We start from the raw sequence: 23,815 nt of genomic DNA, 5'->3' as shown, positions 1-23,815 counted from the left end.
GGCAAGTCCTTATATATGAGGCCAGGCCAGAATCACTTCCTCTGGGATGTCTCCATCTTTTTCATCACAACCACCTTCCTCATTTATGCTGACAAGCTCACCTTCACTAAGTGTCTCAGACTGCCAATCTAGAATCTCCCAAACAGTAGCAGTGTCAACCCTCCCAAGTTTAGATAATCAATTCACATCCACTGTGAATCCTGCGAAGTTATTTGTGGTGTAGTAAGTTTCTGCCACACTACAAATTACTGCTTCTTTCTGCCATGAAGCTTTCAATAGCTTCCAAACGTCGGCTTAAGCAATCACAAAATCTCCAGTTGTAGCATCTATAGTCTGTCCAAATCTGTTAAAAGCTGAAATAACCTCTTGGTCCATTGGCTGGATCAATGAAAGCTGTGTTTGATGGTCAAAGGCAAGTTTTCACACTTTCACTCAAGGCCCCAGAAGAATCTGGAACATAAGTCAACGGCAGTGCTTAAAAGCCTAGAGCATCTCTCTACCGCTGGGATCACTACTAAAAAGCTCTGTTTTCTGTGAGTGAACTGAATAAATGCTGCACAGCAACCAGACACCAAAAAGACTTTGAAAGTAGTGACCCAAGAGGTCATTCATCGGGTCAGTGTGCATCTGCTCCGTTATAAATGAGATTTGTGGACAAAAGAGCTCGCATTACAGTTTGCACTGTATGCAATTACTCAGTTAATATGCCAGGCACTGAAATCTGAACGGTGTTACTGGGGGAACTGGTGTCATTTACCTGAAAACCATGGTAATGGATGCATGCATTTGGAGTCTTGCAAAAAAGCAAGGTACTGAAAACAGGAAGACTAAAATGCATAGTGACCGCTCCCCCACTGAGCCCTAGAACTCTGAGCAGTTAGGCCTTTACTGATTGAGATTCTTTCTCAGGAAGCTGCTGTATAGTGTTCTCCCCACAAACAAGGGAATAAACCAAGAAAAACAAAAACATGCACTCTTGGGGGGTTTCCTGGTGGTCCAGTGTTTAAGAATCCACCTTGTAAGGCAAGGGACACTGGTTCAGTCCCTGGTCCAGGAAGAGTCCACATGCCAGCAACTAAACCTGTGTGTCACAACTACTGAGACTGCACTCTAGAGCCTGAGTTCTGCAACAAGAGTAGCCACCACAATGAGAAGCCTGGGCACTGCAACTAGAGAGTAGCCTCCACTCACCGCAGCCAGAGGAAGTCTGAGTACAGCAATGGAGACCCACCACAGCCAAAAAAAATAAAATAGCTTTTTAAAAAAAATTATAAAAAGAAAACAAACATTGGCTGTAGGAAATCCAACAAAGGAGATAAATCCCCAGAATAGTAGAGGGAAATTTTAGGATGCAGACCTGAAACTTTTGTCTAAACTAGAACAGATCTGAAGCTCTGAGTGAGGCTATCCTAAAATATTGGGAGCTTCCCTGTTGCTTCTCATAGTCCTAAAAGGAAATTAACCAGTGGAAAGTTCCGGAATGACTGATGACCAGCACTTAATAAAAAAGGGAGGGGAGCTTATTCTAGGGAAAACACAATGATCACAATAGATGCACTATGACTCCGCAGCTCAGTGATATTTTTCAAATACTCTCAATTTCGATCTCCCCCAAATTAAGACCTAATTATAAAGCCAAGGAGGGAGGTTAGGGTCTGAGTATAACAGCTGAAGACTGAAACACTAAGGGGTGTCAAGGGCCCCTAACTGAGAGAGCCAAGTAGTAATACAAATACTAAAAGTGGCTGCCTCTGGAAAGGGGGAGATGTGGAGGAAGACCCCTGTACTTGACAAGCCTTGTTCAATCACTTGACTACTTAATCATCGATACATGTAACCTTGATGAAAATAGCTTATTGAAGGGAAGGTTAAAAAAAAAAAAAAAAGCAACATTTAGGCCTGAGAGACACAGGCCTGAGTTCACACTAGCCTATGTCCCTGGCCCAGAGAAGTTACTTTTTTAATTTTGGCTGCCCTGGGTCTTTGTTGCAGCACATGGGCTAAGTTGCTTCGAAGCGTGTGGGGACTTAGTTCCCTGACCAGGGGATCGAATCCACGTCCCCTGCATTGGCGATGTTATTAACCACTGGACCACAAAGGAAGTCCCATGTATTGCTTTATATGGAAATACAGATCCCCTCTGACCTCTTATTGGCTGTTGGGGTTCCTCTTCCCCAGACCTAGCTGCTCTTCTTTTGTTCTTGGTTCAAGGACTTCCTCAGTTGTCCTCTCCTGGGCTTCAGGAGGGTTACTATTCTCCATTTAATGTTATTAAAAACATAGTTTCTGGGTTTCTGAGGACAGTACCAGGAGAGGAAGCCAGAACCAAAACGCAAAAGGTCTCCTGCAGAACCCTCAATTCTGACCTTAATGCTAGGTTCCCCTTACTAGTAACCGCAGCTCCCATCTCCTTCCTCAAATGACGTTACATGGGTACTTTTCAGTTGGCCTGGGACTCTCCATTCTGTTAACACTGGTACAAATACAGAAGTTCTCTAGACCAGTTCCATGACCTGTAAAGCAATTATAAAACCTACTGCAAGAGGTCTTGAGAATGCAATGTATATAAAAAGCTAGTGCAGGGCCTGACATGCAGTGGTTGAGCATTTACTAAGTGACTCCATGGTAAGTATTTAACCACTGATCTAACTTCTCAGGCACAGGCCAGGTAGGCATAGCTGTATTCTTGTTACTATCTGGCTTCCCAAAAAACATCTAAAACTCTGAGAAAAGGACACACCAACCTAGTTTTGTTGACTTTTTTAAGCCATGTATTGATCAAGCATAAGAGAGATAATGTGTCAAGATTGAAAAATCCCAACACTGGGAGTTTAAGGGTTTTTTGTTTGGCCACATTGCAACAGCATGGGGGATCTTACTTCCACCGCCAGGGGTCACATCTATGCACACACCCTCCCCCCGCCCCCCCCCCCCCCCCCCATCACACCGGAAGCATGTGTGCTTCCCTGAACCACCAGAGAACTCCCAACAGAGAATTTTTTAATGAAGCTGAGCTACACACAACCCTCACTGTAGCCTTCTTCCTAACAGCGATGCTACAAACTAAATAAGGATCTGATAAAACAAGATAATCCATCGTGCTAATGAAATGTCCAAGATGTGCTAGTGTTAAAAAAAAAAAAAAAGCTAGTCTGTAAGAACAGCCCCCATGGAGTAATGTTACATATATTCTGGGATCTTAAGAAATGTTTCAGGGAGGAGTGGGGAACCTGCTGCTAGGGGCAGTTCTCACCTGCTAAGATACCACCTTCTCCTAAGAATGCACGAGGCTAACTGATCTGGGAACAGATGTGTATGAACAAAACCAGCAAGACAAGTTTTCTAAAAACGGTAGGCTTTTTATTTATTAAGAGGTAGACAGATGAACATGGAAGGCTGGCCCATTTTAACTTGCCCGAAGTTCATATTCCACAGCATTCATCCATCCTGCACTGTCAGAAATCTTAAAAGAAATACCCAAGACTGCCAGAAGGATTTTTCTTCCTACTTCTTCTTAGCAAGAACAGTCAATGAACTGCTTGCAAAGAAGGAACTACTAACCTAAATTTTCACCATGTCCAAAGACCCTATTAGAAGTTCCCACAGATGCCAAGAGAACCCACCACTGCCGACTGGTGGGCAGGGTACAAGTGACTATTTCTCTAAGACTACTAGGGAAGCTTGGGTTATGGTGTTTCTTGTTAAGTCCCTGTGCATGTTAGGGCAGAAGCTGGTGAAACCAACAAAGCAGAGCACACTCTGTCAAATGGCTCTGGATGGTTGTTTAAAAAAAAAAAAAAAAGAAATCACGTTACCTTCAGAGACAACATTAAAACAAAATGGAACAGAAGCCTGATACAAAAAAGTAGAGAAATATATACAGGAATTCACAGCCCAGAGGGAAAAGGGACCTCAAGAGGAATCAGTGGAAACCTGGCTATTTTACATAGCTAGTTTTGAGACAAGTCATATTTAGCACGAAAGCAGTTAGAGCACAAGTAGAGCTTCCCTCCCACAGCTCCCAATCTTGAAAGAGATTCTTTTGTCAGTCTTCGGTAACACTGCAGTCACTCTTCAAAGGAGCAGGAAATGTGTCAGGTGGTCCCAAACATTGACCTGAATTTCCATCACACACAGCCTCACTCTCAGAGGATGATGTATTTGAAGACTGCCATGATGGCAGCACTGATAACACCCGAAATGGGGACTGTGACGAACCAGGCCATAAAAATGTTGCGGAAGAGTCGCCAATCAACAGCCTTTTTGGATCGGAGCCAGCCAACGGATACAACAGAGCCCACCTGTGGGAGGAAACCACCAAGAACTAGTTACTGACGTGCCAGGATACTGTACTAAGACTTGTGACCTTATACAGGTGAGGAGCCCCAGACTACCAGACTGATCCATGAGAACTGGTTTGTACTAGGAACAAGATGAAGGCTGCATAAAATCCAAGCACTGAATCTGTGCTAACTGGGGTAAAACAGAATAGGAAAAGAAAATTCTTTTTCCTTCTGAGTTGCTGGAATTTAATGAACTATATTAATAACAGGGCTTCCCTGGTGACTCAGATGGTAAAGAACCTGCCTACAAAGCAGGACACCTAGGTTTGATCCATGAGCTGGGAAGATCCCCTGAAGGGAATGGCTATCCACTCTAGTAGTCTTGCCTGGAGAATCCCATGGACAGAGGAGCCTGATGGGCTACAGTCCACGGGGTTGCAGAGTCGGACACAACTGAGCAACTGATACTTTCACTAATAATAAAAACTGCTTTAGTAACAGATTCTTTCTTAGTGTTAGGTTTCCCAAAGATTCTAGAGGGAGACTGCTATTAGACCTAATAACTAAATCATTTGCATATCTCGCTCAAAGAAAAATGACTCAAAGGCTCCATGATGAACCAACTTAAATTCCCTTAAGAAAGCCAGTTTCTTTCTTTCTCTATAGACATCCTATAGTTCTTAGTCATCAAGCAACCTTAGGATTTAGTAAGTTTCTCGGGTGCTTCAATTCTGAGAGGCTCTGAGTACATGCTTGCTTTATACTGCCTTTCGACAGACCAACAAGCCTCACAGGCTTGCTACCTCAAAAGGGCTTTCATATTTTGGGGGATATAAAATATATTATCTGCTTAAATAAAACAGACATAAGGAATTGCAAAATGGGTCTTTACATTCTTATAGTCATTTGTCCTACACTTGTGAACTCTTGGACACTCCCACAATGTAAAACTTTCTAAACCAAAGTATCAAAGGAAATAACAAAAAACACCTCTCCACATATCTACTAAAACCATTCAAGACACAGTACCCTTTATCACTTACTTTACAATGTGTGGTGCTGATGGGAAGACCAATATTCGACGCAATTACTACAGTGAGGGCAGATGCCAGCTCAATACTGAAGCCGCTGTGGACACAAACAGATCACTAGTCAAGAATGGGATTTAAATTGTGGTAAGTTAGCAAAAGTTAGTACAATCCTGCAGTGCTCTATCTACCCATGACATCTTCAATTTGCTCTAAACTTCTGAAATCTACTTTAAATTAGGCCATGAGATTCCTCTTCTGTTTTCCAATGTTTAAGGTTTTAAGGTTTTCTGTAAGCCCATTATTAAGGCTTGAACTTCTACTTTGAAGAACTTAGTAAACATCAGTATTGGCTCCATAAACACAGATAAAAGCCAAATATACAGCCATTAAGTCTTAGCTCACACATCTTTCGCATATGTTATCTTAAGAACAAAAAGCATTAGCCTGAGACCTGCTTTACCAACTTACCTAGAGGGCGTGATGGGTGTCAGATCCTTCCCCATGGTCTGGATGACTCTCCTTCCCCACACCCAGAGACCAATACAGATACCAACACCACCATACAGCAGAAGCCATATTGGTGTTGCTACTTTTGAGGAAACATCACCGGTGTCATAAACCAGATACAAAGCAACCAGAGGACCAATGGCATTGCTGGAAGAAAAAGAGAGCAAAGATGACTTTGCAGGCGAAACTACAACTTGGAAAGAGCCTATCTGTTAAATGCTTTACTAAGTTTTCTAAAGCAAAGCTTTCATTAGCAAACTGTCTTTCAAGGGAAACAAATGGAACCCCCCCACCCCCAACATACAGAGCAGGAGACCATGAGAGTTGTTCTCAGAGGGAACATCCCACATTTGGTAGCCTGTCTTTCTACAGGCCCATCTGAAGCAAATTTGAATTTCACGAACAGTTTACAAACCACAGAACTAGGATTAATAGCCTACAACTTCAATCTAAGGGCAGTAACTCTTATCAAAGAACTAGATTCTATCTTGATAAATGGCTTCTCTGTGACATGTATATCACCTACAGAAATGGAAGCAAGCATTCTTTGTAATCTCTCTGAAGAAATTTTTCTTCCTGTTTTGTACATCAATTGCTATTATCTCATTCAATCTGCATTATTCAATGTCCCACAAACCGAGCCTTATATAAAAGGATGATGCAGTATAAAAATAGAATGAGCGGCGCCAAGAATCCTGACTGACTGACCTGACGTCATTGCCACCATGGGCAAAGGACCCAAAGCAGGCCGTGAGGATCTGCAGGAACTGGAAGAGGAGAGACACTTCTGGCTTGTCCTGGTCGCACCATTCTTCCAGGGAGCTAGTGCTCCCTTTCCTGTCGCCCAGACCCATCTCTGCCTTGACACTCACGTCCACCTCCGACGCCGAGTGAATGTCAGACACAGCATTGCAGTAACTGGTGTAGCTGTCCATTCGAATTCGCTTCTTGCTGTCTGCGTTAGGCCACGTCAGCTTCTCCATCTCTTCACCCTTCTGTTCGCCTTCTTTGGCGCGGAAGGAATCCAGAGGCATGCCGCAGATTGCCATGGTGTAGGAAGTGTAACTATTATTGCGCCTCAAGGGTTTGTCACCAGAATCTCCCATGCAGTCTCCCACCTTGGCAAGATGTAACTTATGGAGGAGCTCTTTGTACAAGCCAGAGTCTTTGTGCACGGTGTGATACTGGTAATGGCCGCTGGAGTTAATCTGGTTACTGACAGCTTGACTGAACTGAACAAGGTTCCCATTTGGCAACTGCACAGCACCTGCCAAGACCAAAAGGCACAAACACTCAATGCCAAGAGCATCAGATCCAAACAGTGAGCCCCGCAGTGGTATAGGAAACAGAGGGAAACCCGCCTGTCCCCAAGGAGAGTCCACGCACCGTTCACAGAGCCGTCGATGCTGGTCTCCTCTTTCAGGTCCATGCTGGGAAGCCTCTCTCGCTCAGGAGCTTCTTCCAGGTCTCCAAGTTTGAATGAGACTGTTCTCTCCTCCACCACAGCCCTGTGGGGCACGGTGGCCGAGCCCACCTCTGAAACAGGATTCCTTGTTTCGATATCACTGAGTGACAACTTTGTTTCTTCATGGTCTTCTTTCAAGCTATTCTTTTTTTCCATTAAGGGGCTTTCAGAAGGACTAGACTTGATTTCTCCTAGAAAATAAGGATAGAAGGATGTTATTCTTTGGTTGTGACCAAACTAACTAACTTGCTCATTTCCCCTTTCCGACCTCCAAAAAAAAAAAAAAGAATCCATGTCAAAGTAAGGCCACATGTAAACTTAGGTGAAAATTCGGGATAATTTTCCTGTCTGCTTTATTTGTCATATCTCCTATTTCTCATTTACAAAGGAACCAGAGATGCAAATGCATAACATCCTAGTATCAGGGGTTGTAAACTTTATTCAGTGAAGGCCCAAACAGTAAACTCTGGCAGTCCAGTGTCTGAGACTCTGAGCCTCCAATGCAGGGGTCCTGGGTTCGAACCTTGCTCAGGGAACCTGATACATGTGCCATAACTAAGACCCAGTGCAGTCAAATTAAAAAAAAAAACACAAAACTGAGCCTCCTGCTGATCCCTTCTGTAGTAGAAAGTAACTCAAGTAGGGAAAGGGCTGACTGGCAACTGAAAACTGCCTGAATTTCGTGCATGTTTTTTAAAATGAATAATGAATTTGGCTGCATTGGGCCCGAGTTGCAGGAGGTGATCTAGTTCCCTGACCAGGGATCAAACTCAAGCCTCCTGCACTTGCTAGTGTGGAGTCTTAGTCACTGGACCACCAGGGAAGTCCTTGCATGTTCTTTTAAAAAAGGAATGGCCCTCAATTTCAGTCCATGAGTTCAAGCAACATGACTCAGCTCCATGCAGGCAACTCAAGGTGACTTGAATTTCTGCCTCTATAAAACAAAGAGAAGTGCCTTATGGTGCTTGATCCCATGATGAGGTGGGAATGTTTTCTGCTTCTGTACCAATGCCGCTGGGGCACTTAGGCATCCCAGTCAGGCAACAGACCAGGATATAAAACCTTAGCAAGATGTGTCTCATCTCCTCCCAGCCTGAGGGAAAAATGAGGTCACAAAGTCCTGAAGGCCACCAGACTGAGCGCAGAGCCTCTCAGAGGCTCCTCAGCCCAGCTGTATGACGCAGCACCCTGCTGCTGCCACTGCAGTCCATGCGGCTCTCCAATGCTTCCAAGAAACAACTGAAATCACCACCCCAGCATTCACAGATGAGACGGGCAGAAAAAATGACTTCAAGAGAGCTCAAACAGTGAGCACAGAAATACAAGGTATAGAGACTGATACCAATCAAAACATTCCATATTTGATTCTACCGGAATACTCTGTATATTAAGTCTAAAGGAGCCCTTCATGTGTGCTCCAGTTCTGAGAATTAACCAAATCTAAAGTCAGAGGTATACATGAGCCTAGCTCTGAAGACACTGAACCTGACTTAAGCTATACGTGGTAGTCGTGTTGGTAAATGTTTCCTGTGAAGCTATCTCATACCTTTTATTTTTCAGTGAATCCTCATTCTCTCAATTAATGTAGACTACAGCTTCTCTGTATTTATCTAGCATATCACTGGCAAGTAATCAAGATACAGTTTAACAAAAAAAAAGGGACAATACCCAAATAAGGCCAAATGTGCCTCATCACACATAGGTCTCAGGTCATATTAAAGAACATCGTCTGGACAATAAACCTGTATCCCCAAATTTCCATTTAAATGTTTCTGGCTTTACCAATCTATCCAAGTAGAGGATTTTTACAGATGGCCAAACAAACAAAAAAAGGCAAGCACATTATGAGTTAGAATTTTTTTTGCTATGATTTGTTACTTACGTTCGATTTTTCTCTTCATCCTGGGACATACAAAGAACCAGACGATAAGGGCACAGAAAACTGCACAGCCCACCGAGATGAGGATGGTACCCCACAGAGGAAGTTTGTCAAAGCCCAGCACTAGGAGATAAAACGGTGCATCTTGAAAACCCCAGGGCAATGGCCCCCCTGTAATGACATGTAAACCCTCCTCTTCGGGATTCCGGGGTTCCCATGCCAGCCCATCACCCTTTTCTGCTACTGCCAAGTCTGAGGCTCACAGGCTTTACTGTGCTCCCGGCTAGAGGAATTTAGGAGGAAAATCCCATAGCATCTGAAACCCACGACCGTCTGGCCCACTTTTAACACCTGCTAGACTACCCATCTCCCAAGCTCCTTCACATACTAGGCTTTTTCCTTTCTTTGCTTTGAAGAGTAAAGGATCGTTAACACTGAGGATCTGCAACCAGCTATGAAGCAAATGGAAACATTCCACTGCCCAGCCTCCAGCTGGAACGGCCACACACACCAATTCATGTGTTATGTTGGCACATGGATTTTAACATTAAAAAAGCAAGTACCTCAGTCTTCACTTTTCTCATGCTGATATCATCAGTTCTCTGTGGAAGTTATCACATCCATTGTAAACTAGCTAAAGCAAGATTATCTCTTAGGATGCTTTATCAAACTAAGATACTGAGAAACTATCAAACTAAGAAAACTGGGACATTATCTATCAAAAGATAAGAAACGTTCAAAGGGCTGTCTTTCACATAGGAGTAATCACGCTAACAAGCCACATCTTAATCAGACTTGCCTACTTCTCACATGGCTCAGAGATTATTAACTAGTCACCTGGTTATCACTTAAGTGCCAACAGGCTCCAAGCCACTAGCCTATATTAATGATAAGGGGTAAAGCCAAAAAAGATGCTATAATGATCTGTGGTTTATACAAGAATATCTTAGGTACTTGTGACTGTTTTGCTTATTAGGTGTTACTTATAAAATGGAAACTATTTTCCCTCAAAGTAATTCATATTTAAGAATCAGATATAAATGGAGGCCCCTTCAAAACTAAAGTTCTGTAGTGACACAATCTTTCCATTTTAATTGTTATCAATTTGAATTATGCAGTTAGTCTCATAAGCTAAAATATACATGAAAATTAATCAATCTATCACAATTTAAATTTGCCTATGTTCCAAGTCAAAAAGTGGAAATGAGACTGGTTTTTCTTGTAAATGATCCACCAAAGGACAAGCAAAAATATCCATGTTCCCTTTTCAAAGAATGATTGAAAACTTGAGTTTCTAATTTCATTGAACTATAAGCTGCACTGCTACACCATGCAACACGAGTGCTTAGAGCCTCATGGAGAATTTTTTTAGTTTGACATGAAGAGCCCAATTTAAAGCAGATTGGAAATGCAGAATGCAAGCTTTCCTTTCTCTATCATTTGTTAAGGAGTCTGATAACCCCTAATAAGATCAATAGTCTCATAAAGTTGTCCAATTTCTTTCCTGATTATTCCAAGAATAAAAACAAGGTTAAAAATACTTCACTAAATCAAACCAACTTTCTAAAGCAATTATCCTTAAATTAAAAATAAATATTTTAATAAGTTAAAAAAAAGAAAAAACACTTCACTCACTCCATTTTTGGTCTGTGACTTATTACTTCAGTGAGATTTATGAAGCAAGTTACACTCCATTAGTCAGAAATGAAATCAACTTAGTGGGTCATAACGAGCATTTTTAAAGAAGAGTATTTGCAACTGTGAGCACACATTACAGAGTGAGGATAAGTAGCTTCGAGATATTTCAGTATCTTTCCCTCTCCCCCCAACTCTAAGCACGCTCTGTCCTAGGCAGCAATGCACAATGTGTTTCTCCCAACGAGTCACAACAGCCTGACCCAATGAGTCAGAGGCCATACAACCAAATGAACCTAAGAGTGAAACTGACTGATCAAGGCATAATACTCTCCTGTCTGACAAGTTACAGATTATCCATCTTTTTCAGTGGCTAAATTGAACATGTATTATCCTAATTTAATCCGTGCTTTGCCTTCGTCCCAACATAAAAGTAACATTTCAAGCTTTATATTCTCACAAATATTTTTCCTCTTAGCTGCATGAATTCTTCTTCCAAGTGCACTTAGAGCAGGTGTTAAACATCCCAACTCTTCTTATTCAAGCAGATTCAGGGGAGTAAATTTAGGACTGAGAAAACAAAGCAGCTCCAATCGGGAGAGAAAAATGAGAATATCCAGCAAACCAGTCATAAATGACTGATATTTCGAAGACAACATATAACTAATGACTCTTCGGCAGTCAGAAGTTGAGGTTAACATCAATTCCAGGTATTTTTAGCACAAGTAGGAGGGAGGGAGGGATAAGATCAAATTATCGGTGGATCCTGTGAAGACTAAAGAGTAAAGGTCTGTAGTGATTTAGAATCTGAGCAGGTCTCTTTGGTTGAAAAACTATCTAGGTTAAACTCAGCGTACACTAGCCTGCAGCCTTCTGAAATGGGCGCAGGCCAGTCACCTTCTAGTAGATTTCAGCCCTGTAAAGCAAAAAGGGGTAAATTGGGCATTTAATGCAAGTTTTAGAAACAATTTTAAATTCACATTTAAATATTCTGATGTGTACTTACATGGCGCTCCAGTGTACATGATGGAAAAGAGGTTGATTCCAACCGTGCAAGCATAGAACACTGGCAAAGCTCGCAACCCATTAGGAACTGGATCCGCCTGTAAAATTATCATTGTTGTAAAGATCAAGACCTTAAAAGCTGTAAAAAGTCAACCCATTTCCACTGAACCTTATCAAAGGGCAGCTCCAGGAATTACAGTACCAGCCAGTAACTCTCTCCATGGTAGTCTCTGAGGACAAATGGTCTTTTCCTACACTGCTCCTGGAAGTCCCCCTACCAAGGCTGATCTACATCTATCTGAATTTAAGTTTGTGTTTGAATTTGTTTGGGGGGTTGATTGGGGTTTTTCTTGTTGCTGTTATTATCCCCTGAAGAAGGGAATGGCAACCCACTCCAGTACTCTTGTCTGGAAACCCCATAGACAGAGGAACCTGGCGGGCTACAGTCCATGGGGTCGAAAAGAGTTGGACAGGACTGAGCAACTGATCACATTAACAAGGCTACCTATTACAGATGATTAGTGATGTCCTGGATGGTCAGTTTCAACCCCCAGTGCTCTAAGGCAGTGGTCCCCAACCTCTTTGGCACCAGGGATGGGTTTCATGGAACACAACTGCTCACCTCCTGATGTGTGGCCCAGTTCATAACAGGGGGGTGGGGACCCAGGCTCTAAGGTACCTCATGTCCAGATAAAAATCCGAGCACACCCCTGAAGATGTATTCTACATTTGTGAGAGGTCAAGAAACAGACTATGAGTTATTACAACATCTCTTACCTGACTTTATACCTGCAATGACTTCTCAAATATAAAACAAGTAGAATATACTAGCGACAACCATCTTATCTAGACATTTGATAAATAAGCCACAACTAATGATTTACCAAAGTGCTAAGATAAAAATCAATCGTATACGAGGTCATCTCGTCATTCAACAGACTGTGTGCCAAGCACCATTTCGGGCACGAAAATGTGGAAGTGAATGAGATAAAGTCTCTGTTCTCTCAGAGCTGACACTGACATGCTAATATAGAATGATGCTCTGAAGAAAAAGGGGAAGGAGGCAGTGATGGAAGGAAGGGCACACTTTAATTTAGGGAGGAGAGGGAGCCAAGACACAGATGTGTTACATCAACAAGCATAAAGCCATGTAGCCAGGTACACACCCAGGTGGAGAAACAGCAGCTAGAGAAGAAGCTATTTGGAAGGCAGAATGTCCCAGAGACATCAGCAAATACAGAGACCCTGAGGCAAATGCTTGAATTGTCTCGAGGAACAGCAAGGAGGCCAGTGTGACTGGAAACAAGAGTTAAAAACAAGAGCACAGGGCTTCCCTGGTGGCATCTCTAAGTCCAACTTTTTGCAAACCCATGGACTATAACCTGCCAGGCTCCTCTGTCCATTGGATTTTCCAGGCAAGAATACCGGAGTGAGTTGCCATTTCCTCCTCCAGTGGATCTTCCCAACCCAGAGACTGAACCCGAATCTCCTGCACTACAGGCAGATTCTTTACTCGCTGAGCCATCAGGGAATCCCTGGTGGCGCAGTTGGTTAAGAATCCAGCTGTCAATATAAGGGACACAGGTTCAATCCCTGGTTCCTAGAAGATCCCACAGGCCTAGGAGCAATAAGTATGTGTACTACAACTACTAAGTCTGTGCTCTAGAGCCTGGGAGCAACAACTACCGAAGCCCGGGTGCCTAGACCCTGTGCTCTGCAAGAAGTCACCCCCAATGAGAGGTCCACGCACAGCAACAAAGACCCAGTGCAGCCAAAAATAAATTCTAAGGAAAAAAAGAGCACAGATCTTAACACGTGGCAAGGCTAAACCTCAAAGATGTTGTCGGCCTAAAGGTTTAATGCTATCTTAGATTCAATGGAAAATCTTGTAGAGACAAGGAAAAGACTCATCAATAATACATGGGAAGACTGAGTTAATGGCTTAAGATTAAGGAACCAGAAAGCAGAGGTGCCATTCCCAATCAGCAGAGATGATGGGCCCTAAATGAAAACCACCTGAACATCAGCTCCCCAATCTGCAGTCTCAAAGAATGCTAAAGATAAGGGACCCGACAAAATAAAAAGAGCCAATAAAACCTAAGCATCCCTGAGCCACTCAATGATGTGGGTCCCACCCTAAGGGTAGTAAGGTTATGAACCTGAGCTGTATATACCTTTTTCTTCTAAGAATAATCTGTGGTTTTAAGAAATTCTCCAAGAACTTAAGACTCCCTTTGTTCCACACCCACATCAAAATCCATGAGGGTTCCAGACATTATGTAGGGGCTTCTCTTCCTCCCTTCTGTTACATCAGAACTCCACTCAACCTCCCCCGAGGTAACCAGGGCTGTTTTATGAGAATGTTTACCAACATCTGTCTCATCTAAACACACCAAAAACTTTACCTCGAAGTAAACATCTCATCACCTCGCTACATGGGATGGGAAAGGAGGGTGTCTTCCTAACTCATTTGCAATCAGTTCTTTTTTTATACCCTGGACATGTCTGAAAAGATGCCCTAGATAGATTTAACATGATTTCTGATAGAATGGAGGAATATTGAAAGACCCCTCTTCTTCCTCGATGAGACAATTTTTACTCTCAAATTATACTAAGCGATAGAGATTAAGTTTTCAAAGTATTACATTGCTATCTTTTGCCAGACTCAGGCCATGGTAAACAATCTGAGTCACTTTATACCCGTCACAGAATTTCTATGAAAGTGAAAGTGAAGTCACTCAGTCGTGTCTTTGCGACCCCATGAGGACCAGGCTCCTCCGTCCATGGGATTTTCTAGGCAAGAGTATTGGAGTGGGTTGCCTTTTCCTTCTCCAGGGAACTTCCCGACCCAGGGATCAAACCCAGGTCTCCTGCATTGTAGACAGACGCTTTACGATCTGAGCCATCAGGCAATTTCTATAGAAAGTACAAATCCTCCCAAGAGCAGCTTACAACTAGACCAAACAAATGGCTCAGTACATTCTTACCACTTGAGATTAAGCTACCTGTCTCCCTTCACTCAGACTTCTTCAGTTTAGAAGAGTTTAAGCATTTACAATGGACTGTTAAAAGAGTCATTTACCTCAGGAAAAGGACAACTTTGTTTACTGAGAAAAAAATGCATTTATTTTTACTGTAACTCAGTCCAACAACATCCCTTGTTGTCTACATTTATTTTGGAGCCAGCATCAGACTTCATGATAAAAGAAATGCTATAGGGTCCCTCAAAAGGGATTTCAAAGGGACAGGAAATTAAATGGCTATCTGGAATTTTTCTTCGAAGAAAAACTAAACAGACTTTTGTGATTTTTACCTTTACTGGTTCCTTTTTACCTATTCTGAGATATTAAAGTCAAGTCACTGTGAGAGGTATGAGTCCCCACCATGAAGTTCATAAACTGGTTTCAATAATCAACACTACACAGGTAATTAGGTTAAGGACCCAAACTACTCCATTTTAACTGGCAGGTAAGAAAAAGCCATCCGGGGCACTCATGCTTACAATTCAAACTGGCCCGAGGTAGAGAAGCAGATGGACTTGTGGACACAGCGGGGGGAGAAGGGGAAGGTGGGACGAATTGATAAAGTAGCATTGCCATATATAAACTACCATGTGTAAAATAGCTAGTGGGATGCTGCTGTATGGCCCTAGGCCAGTGCTTTGTGATGACCTGGGGGTGGGGAGGTGTGATCCAGGCTTAAGGAGGAGATGTAAGTAACACTTATGGCTGATTCAAGTTGTTGTACTGCTGAAACCAATGACATTGTAAAGCAATTATCCTCCAATAAAAAAAAAGGTGGCTCTGCATATGATGGTGGTTTTAACCTGCATACAGCTAAACAAAGCCATGCCAAACACATTAATTTTTTCTGCTTTCAATCTCTTCCATTTCTTGGCACCCCTAAGTGTTCATTTAATTTCTCCTTTCCAAATGCCTTCTTGGGTATTGAAAACTTTCTTCTTTCCAAGAAGTTAGGTACAAAACAATGTTTCTAACTCTCCAAGGTCACACTCCTACACACCCATCACACTTGTAAAAATGCTATCGGTTTGAATACCACTGAATGTGACCTACTCCAGGTCATGTGAGGGGTGGAGGTGGGGGGAGAAAGATTACCTTACGGAGGATGAATGCACGAACCAGGAAGAATAAAATCCCAGACATAATACCAGAAAGCAGAGGAGAGACGAACCAAGACAACACTGGAATAGAACACATTAAAAGAAACATTAACTAATGAAAATCAGGAACCCAAACGCTCCTCCCTCTCAGTCCTCCCTTTTCAAAACTTTAATCCATCCCTCCAACTTGACACCATCTACTTACTCCCACACACAACGCCTCCTCCTTGTGGTAACAGGACAATAAAAGGACATTTAGAATGAAACGTACCAATTTTTATCAGTTCAGACCACTTGACACCTTCCTGCCCCTTTGCCACCAAGGAGAAACCAATGGTTGCACCGACGATACAATGGGTTCCAGAAATGGGCAGCTTCAAGAACGAAGCCACTAGTTGCCACACCGCAGAACCTGAAAACACGTCGTTTCATTTAGACACAGGCAGAATTCCAGTAATGTACGCAGCGCATATTACTGAAGGTAACCATCTGAAAAGCTTCAGAACACAAGAACGGAACTACCCCTAACGGGAATTCACTAACCCACCAAGAGCACAATCCGGGCGGGGGCGGCGGTGGTGGTGAACTCACCAAACATCGCACTGACGGAGCCGGCCATCAACAGCTTTTGGGTCGAGTTGTACATCTCCACGTCAATTAAGCCCTTCCTGATCGTCTCGCTCACTTTGGCCCCCAGGAGGACAGAGCCCACCGTCTCAAAGATACTAGCTAAGATGCAGGCTTGCTTGAGGGTCACTACACCTGATCCCACGGCTGTACCAAACGAATTTGCTACATCATTGGCTCCCACGGAGAATGCCAGGACGAATGCAATAATAAAACCCAGGATGAGCATCCATAGGTAATCCACCAACGGACCAGAAGCGGCAGTAGCAGCAATAGCAGTGGTAATGAGCGGTGTCACGGTCGTTGCCATTCTCTAGAGTAGTGGTTCTTGAATGAATCAGAGAATTACTGAGCGGTGTTCAAGATGTGTAAACAGAATATGAGGTATCAAAAATGCTATAATAAATAATATATATTATATAAAATTAAATACTGTAAACTACGGCACAGAAACCGAGCTGGGGAGTTACTGCTATACACTGCGTATGGGCATCTGTTGTCTGGGGTTTCTTTGGCTCTGGAGGGCTAGGAACACGGAGCAGAATTCCATGGCGGAGAAGAGAAAGGACGCAAGTTCATCCTGGAAGGAAGAAGGGAGAGGAATAACAATAGCCGTGCGCCCTTGGAAGCCGGTCCCGCACTCCGCGCCGACCCACTGGGACTGGGGGGCCCCGGCCGGGCCCGCCATCCGCGATCCGCCGTCCCCCGACCCGGAGAGAAAGCGCCGGGCACGTGGCACCGGGGACCACCTCCGCCCGCGCGCCAGCCCGGCCCGGCCCGGCCCGGCCCCCGAGCAGCCGGCCCCCGCGCGCCCTCCACGCGAAAACCGGAAAAGGGCCGTTCCCGCGCGCGCGCCACCAGCGGACCGCCAAAAAGGCCCGCGGGCGGGCGAAAGAACGAACGGACGGACGGACGGGCGGGCGGGCGGGGTGGGGTAGGGAGGCGGGCAGCGACGAAAGCAAAACCCCACTGAGCCGCCAGCCCCGGCCCAGCCGGCCATCCCCAGCGCCGCAGCGCCCACACTGGGCCCCGGGGAGAAGAAAGAGCCTTTCCAAGGTGGCGCCTCCACTCACCAAAGAAAACGAGGAGCTGAACGGGAGGCGAGGTCCAGGCGACGGGCTAGAACCACGGACGCACGCACCTTTTATCGAAGACCAAACGACCTGGGGCGGAGGCTCTGCGGATGGCTCCGTTGGGCTGACGACTGACCCTGGAAGCGGCCGCTGACGCCTCAGCAGCGAAGAGAAAGCACGCAGCGCGCGCCGGCAGCCATCACTCTGGCAGCGCACGCCGCCGGCCCCTACTTATAGCCGGCGCCGCGCCCCGCGTGACCCGCCGCGCCTCGCGCCGGCCGGGAGTCCCACCCCCGGGATGACGCAGTCCCCGCCAGCCCGGCCGGATGAGCCAGACAGCGGCGCTCATTGGCCCGCGCCGCACTGTGGTCACGCCCCCAGAGGGGAGCTTGTCCACGTGGGGAGGGCCAGCCCCTTCCCTGCGGCCTTGCCTCTGCGTCTTGGCACCACCGCCTGGAGTCAGCGGCGGAGGCCTCTGGGGACCCTCACCCGGTCGCTGGAGGTCGTCAAGCGGGGGTTATAGAGGCTACGACCAAGGTCATAGTTCCTCCCTCGCAATCGCAGTATTACGGAGCTGTCCAAGCCTCGAGCCACACTTCAGCGCCCTTGTGACCTGCTGCATCGGGAGGCCACACCTGGCCAGGTTCCCTCCCTCCCGTCATCCTGGTGACGCTGCAGGGGAGCTCGCGCCCTGGGGCTCCGGATCCGGTCCCGGCACGTTGTCGCACCTGTGACTTGCCCTTGGCCAGACAGGCACTGTCCCTCGCCCGGGGAGGGAGGGGGTCACGTGGTCGCTTTACTCCCGCAGTCATGCACTTGGGTGAAAACAGTACTGCTGCGGAGTCACGAGAACCAGGTTGTCGCCCAGTTATGGCGCAGAGCCACAGGGTGGCTGTGGGTCATTAATTTCCCCGCGGCAGACCGTTTTCTGCGCCGGGGCTGAGGTGCCTGGGGAAGGACTCCTCCGGATTCAAATCCTGATTCTTGCTTGTTGCAGTGTGTCACCTTGAGCGACTTTCAGATCTCTTGCGTAATCGGGAATGTAAATTGTTAACAATTATACCTACCTAGTGGCGGGAATTAAACGAGTTAACGAGTGTGAATGGAACTAGAACTCAGTAGGTGTTCCGTGAATGCTAATTTCCGTTTTGTGGTTTCCGTGAATATTCCTGTTTTCTGTTGTGGAAAAGGGTGTCTGAGGTGTTCTCTTCGGACCACCGGAAACTTTCCTATTTTTAGGTAAATTGATTTCTGGTGCCCCTACATGGCATATATGTTGCAGTGACATTAATAAGATTTGCCTTGCACATTTGGGGGCATTTCATTATTTGGCCTAAGATCAAGACTATCCACTCATGCTGGGGGAGATTAAGGCCGTGGTCTCTTGTCAGGATTTGGAGTGAGATTAAAGAATTCCCAACAGAAATATTTACCAGGCTTAGAATGTTCTGGAGCCCTCCCAGCCTTTAGCCATCTCTAGCAGCTGGGCACTGAATAGCAGGAACAAAGACATTGTAAATCATTGCTAAGTCTGGCTCATCTATGGAGGCTTAAAACTCCACCTGAGTTTCCTCTGACCTACCTAGAAAATCTGGTAGAGTTATATGAGTAACTTACAAAGTTCTGAGTCCCAAGGTCGTGGCCAAAAAAAGGAAGTGGGCAATGTCCAGGAGCACTGACCCTGGAGTGCAAATCTGATGTAATTCTGGCACCTTAAATTGTGCACCTCCCTCCGCTTTTACTTCGTTGCAAGGTTATGAAAAAAGTAAAGGACTGACATGTTACAGGTCTTTAGTGTTCTGCCATTTTAAAACAATAATTTCCAAAGCAAGTTATTAAGGCAATTACTTAGAACTTTCCCTGGTATGTGTTTGTTTGTTTTTTCATTCTGCCCATGGACATACTTTTGCCAGTCTGTGGTACTAGCCCTTTAAGTTGGCAAACACTTGCTGGACAACCTCTGTTGAAGGCAGCGGGGCAGCCATGGTGAATATGCAGCAAGCTGAGAGCACAGGCCAAGCCCCTTGGTGAGATTTGAGGAGAGTGCTGGGGCAAAGATTCAGGCAATTCCCCTTGCGATGCATGTGAATTCTGTGAGTATCTTCAGGCTGTAGAAGGGCTATACCCTTCCTCCTCAGGACTGCACTCATAGCGCCTCTGCCGAGGGGGCTGTCAGGAGAGGTGAGGGTTGGGGTGGGTCCTGGCCATCTCATCTGGGGAGAGGATCAGTAGGGTGTGGCCCTTAGAGACTTGGACTTCTCTTGGCTGGAATGCCTCATCCTCTCATGGGGAGGAGAGGTAGAGTTCTGTGGAAAGAAGTTTCAGGGCCTTGAAATGGAAAAATAGAGGAGGTTTGAGCATCACCAGTTCACAAACAAATGGCACTAGTTCTGACCTTATGGCTGAACACAGGAAAGAGGGCAGAGATCCCAAGGATCATGTTTCTGTTAGAATCAAGGTGTTGGACATGCTCTCTTGAACCCTAGCAAGGCCATTTGGTCTAGTGGTTAAATGTGTAGACAGTTAACCCGAACTACCTGCTCTGCTACTCACTAGTCGCTTGACCAGGGACAAGTACCTTCTCTATCTCTGTTTCCTTATCTGTTTAGGGCTTCCAGGTGGCGCTAGTGGTAAAGAAACTGCCTGCTAATACAGGAGACATAAGAGATGTGGGTTCAGTCCCTGATTTGGGAAGATGTCTGGAGGAGAGCATGGCAGCTCACTCCAGTATTGTTGCTTGAAGAATCCCATGGACAGAGGGCTACGGTCCATAGGGTCGAACAGTGGAGAGGTTGAGAGTTGCTACTTCATAGGGTTGTTTTGCGGAAAAGGCAATGGCACCCCACTCCAGTACTCTTGCTTGGAAAATCCCACGGATGGAGGAGCCTGGTAGGGTGCAGTCCATGGGGTCGGAAAAATCGGACACGACTGAGTGACTTCACTTTCACTTTTCACTTTCATGGCATTGGAGAAGGAAATGGCAACCCACTCCAGTGTTCTTGCCTGGAGAATCCCAGGGACAGGGGAGCCTGGTGGGCTGCCGTCTATGGGGTCGCACGGAGTCCGACACGACTGAAGCGACTTAGCAGCAGCAGCAGCAGCAGCAGCAGCAGCAGCAGGGTTGTTGTGAAGACTCAATCAACGTATGTAAAGTCCTTAGAAAGGATGTCTAATCCATGGCTGGTTCAATCTCCAAACTCTTAATATAACAAATAGGGACTTCCCTGATGGTCCAGTAGCTAAGTCTCCGCACTCCCAAGGCAGGGGGCCTGGGTTCAATCCATGGTCAGGAAACTAGATCCCACACGCCACAACTAAAAAATCCTGAGTGCCATAACTAAGACCTGGAACAACCAAATAAATAAATAAAAGTAAATATTTGAAAAATTCAACAACTACCTGAAGGCCTACTGTGCAGAGCTCATATTTAAAGAGATGTGGGTGTCACATGTCAGAGCTGCCATCCAAGCCAAGCTCTTTCAGACTTCTCCCACTGCTGATAAAGAATGGGGGTGGAAGGGAAACAGTCTTGTGGACACAGTAGGGGAAGGAGAGGGTGGGATGAATTGAGAGAGTAGCATGGAAACATATACATTACCATCTTTAAAATAGATAGCCAGTGGGAATTTGCTGTATGACACAGGGGCATAAACCGAGTGCTGTATGACAACCTAGAGGGTGAGATGGAGTGGAAGGTGGGAGGGAGCTTCAAGAGGAAGGAGACATGTATACCTATGATTGATTTCTGTTGATATATAGCCGAAACCAGCACAATATTGTGGAGCGGTTATCCTCAGATTGGGCTTCCCTAGTGGCTCAGATGGTAAAGAATTAGCCTGCAATGTAGGAGATACGGGTTCAATCCCTGGGTCCAGAAGATCCCCAGAGGAGGGCATAGCAACCCACTCCAGTATTCCTGCCTGGAGAATTCCATGGATAGGAGCGTGATGGGCTACAGTCCATACGGTTGCAAAGAGTTGAACATGACTGATGGACTAACACTTTCACTATCTTCCAATTAAAAATAAATAATTTTTTTAAGAGAATAAAAGAACTTAAAGGTGAAAAAAAAAAAAAAGAATGGGACCCATGAGAAACTGGGGCCCACTGCCAGGAACCTGGGGACAGCAAGATGGGGTATGATATGTGGCTCAGGGCACGTGAATGGGCTTGCTGGCTTAGGAATAAGAAGCCTAGGCCTGGCCCAGACTCTGACCACCCCCAGGATCTTTGGTGAATCTCTGCCACAGAGCCCAGGAGCTTAAGGATCCGTCACCCACCCTCACTTCCAAAAGAATTGCATAAGGCAGCCTGCCGAGTGCCACTGAATACCAGCCTGGGCACTGTGGGTTAGTTTTCTTGGAGATGATTCCCTCTCTCAGTGACTCCACATGAGTGGAGTTGAACTGTTGAGAGCTAGGAAATCTGACTCACCAGCCCCACCAGATGTGCAGAGGGACAGACAAAAGGAAGAGGCAAGGCCCCTTGTGTACTCTCTGAGCTCAGAGAGACTTGCAGTCTGAGGTCACCATTCACTGAGCAGGAAGGAAGCATCTAGGAAATGATCTGATCAGAGGAGGGGGGAACTGCAGTGGAGGATGGGAGCACTGTGGAGCCAGGCCCCAGTCCAAGGCAGTTTCAGAGACCATTGATTCCATTCATTAGGACTTGGAGGGGGCATGTGCCGGGGGGTGGGGGGTGGGGTGGAGATATCCAGGAAAGAGAAGGTGGGAGCCTTAGGGTAAAGGAAAACCACCCCCTCCCTACCCACCACCCGCCTCGGCTTGGCTGTAGTCACAGATGAGTGAAGTTGTAGTACTTACCCTGTTTACTCAAAGCCAGGCATCCTATCAAGAGCTCTGCATGTATTATCTCACATGACGCTCCAGTAAACCTCTCTTGATGTACTTTTACCTTAATTTCTCTCTTTTTTTAACTTATTTCATTTTTGAGAGAGCAATCTTCACCTCCTACTACTCCACCATCTTGATCACTCTTATGCTTCTTTTGGTAATATTTATTTTTATTTATTTATTTGACTGCATCAGATCTTGGTTGTGGCATTAGAACCTCTTAGTTGCAGCATGTGGGATCTAGTTCCCTGACCAGGGATCGAATCCTGGGCCCCCTGCACTGGGAGGACAGAGTCTTAGGCACTGGACCAACAGGGAAGTCCCCTTTTACCTTATTTTACAAAGAATCTGAGGCACAGAGAATGAAGCAACAGTTAAACCAGAAGAACTCCACAAACTTGGAGTCTAAGTGCGTTTTCCCTGGCTGTCAGTAAGTGCAGAGGCAAATAGGATGCCCTGATGTGGTGACTCTTCTTTGCACTTAAGTTAATGTATCTACTTCCCCTTTCTTTCCTCTTTATTTTCATTAACTCTGTTGCTTTTACAGCCTGTATTTTAAGCCTCTTCCAACCCTGTTAGAAGAGAAGAAGGCAGTTTTAGGAGACCTGACTTCAAGATTGCTCCCCTTTAGTAGGAAGCTGCTGTATAGCACAGGGAGCTCAGCTCCATGCTCTGTGATGACCTAAAGGGGTGGGATGGGGGTGGTGGGAGGGAGCCTCAAGAGAGAGGGGATATATGTATACTTATAGCTGAGTCACACTGTTGTACAGCTGAAACCAACACAACATTGTAAAGTAATTATACTCCAATTAAAAAATAAATTTAAAAATAAATTTTGAAAAAAGATTGCCCCCGCCCTTTCCCCAGAGTAAGAAGAGGCAGGAAATCAGAGCACATGTTCTTCCCATAAATAAAGTTGATACAGTGGCCTGACCTTATCTTAGAGTTACTGAAAACCCTGTTCTCGTCAGACTTCTCAAGAAAGAAAACCAGGCAATTCCCTGGTGGCCTAGCTGTTAGGATTCCAGGCTTTCACTGCTGTGGCCCTAGTCACTTCTTCCAGAAATAGGTTCAAAACAACAATTCAAGAACGGACCACACATCACCATCCTCACCACTATTCTCCCACCTGCTCTGCGTGTGGCTAGCTTCTGTCTTCAAACATTTCCTCATTCCCCATCCAACAGCACTGACCACCCAGTATCCTCGGCTCTGCCCTGACAAGGTCCAGGGAAAGTTCCAGACAGAGAGGGGAGGTAGGGGACGAGTGCTTTCAAGCACCCGCACAGCCAGGCTCTGATGTGGAGACTCATTGGTTGAGAATGGCCTCAAAC

At 45.4% G+C, this 23,815-nt stretch overlaps 2 protein-coding genes across 2 annotated transcripts in view; both read right to left on the bottom strand.

Moving 5' to 3' along the window:
• Positions 1 to 3,338: 3,338 nt before the first annotated feature.
• SLC20A1 (solute carrier family 20 member 1) lies at positions 3,339 to 18,727 on the bottom strand. Its single transcript, XM_061432559.1, has 11 exons — positions 17,629 to 18,727; positions 16,520 to 17,135; positions 16,200 to 16,340; positions 15,924 to 16,009; positions 11,807 to 11,903; positions 9,169 to 9,288; positions 7,208 to 7,477; positions 6,530 to 7,088; positions 5,783 to 5,968; positions 5,327 to 5,411; positions 3,339 to 4,301 (listed from the first exon to the last, which is right to left on the bottom strand). The coding sequence occupies exons 2-11, from the start codon at positions 16,863 to 16,865 to the stop codon at positions 4,146 to 4,148; spliced, it is 2,046 nt and encodes a 681-aa protein (XP_061288543.1). The 5' UTR covers positions 16,866 to 17,135; positions 17,629 to 18,727; the 3' UTR covers positions 3,339 to 4,145.
• Positions 18,728 to 19,402: 675 nt separating this feature from the next.
• The window catches only part of CHCHD5 (coiled-coil-helix-coiled-coil-helix domain containing 5), a 68,101-nt gene continuing 63,688 nt past the window's right edge, over positions 19,403 to 23,815 (bottom strand). The window contains exon 4 of the mRNA XM_061432560.1: positions 19,403 to 20,972. Within this exon, the coding sequence (XP_061288544.1) occupies positions 20,943 to 20,972 (30 nt within the window). The 3' untranslated portion in view covers positions 19,403 to 20,942. The remainder of the gene's footprint in view (positions 20,973 to 23,815) is intronic.

The sequence above is a fragment of the Bos javanicus genome, chromosome 11 (assembly GCF_032452875.1).
Source record: "Bos javanicus breed banteng chromosome 11, ARS-OSU_banteng_1.0, whole genome shotgun sequence".
Lineage (NCBI taxonomy): Eukaryota > Metazoa > Chordata > Mammalia > Artiodactyla > Bovidae > Bos > Bos javanicus.
The sequence above is the reverse complement of the archived record's forward strand: the minus strand, read 5'-3'. Positions and strand labels throughout refer to the sequence as shown.

Excerpts from the sequence above, each read along its gene's own strand:
- SLC20A1 (XM_061432559.1), bottom strand. The coding sequence starts at position 16,865 with ATGGCAACGACCGTGACACCGCTCATTACCACTGCTATTGCTGCTACT. Across the intron at positions 7,478-9,168 it reads GATGAAGAGAAAAATCGAAC|GAGAAATCAAGTCTAGTCCT; the intron begins GTAAGTAACAAA and ends CTTATTTTCTAG. Across the intron at positions 5,412-5,782 it reads ACACCCATCACGCCCTCTAG|CGGCTTCAGTATTGAGCTGG; the intron begins GTAAGTTGGTAA and ends TTGTGTCCACAG.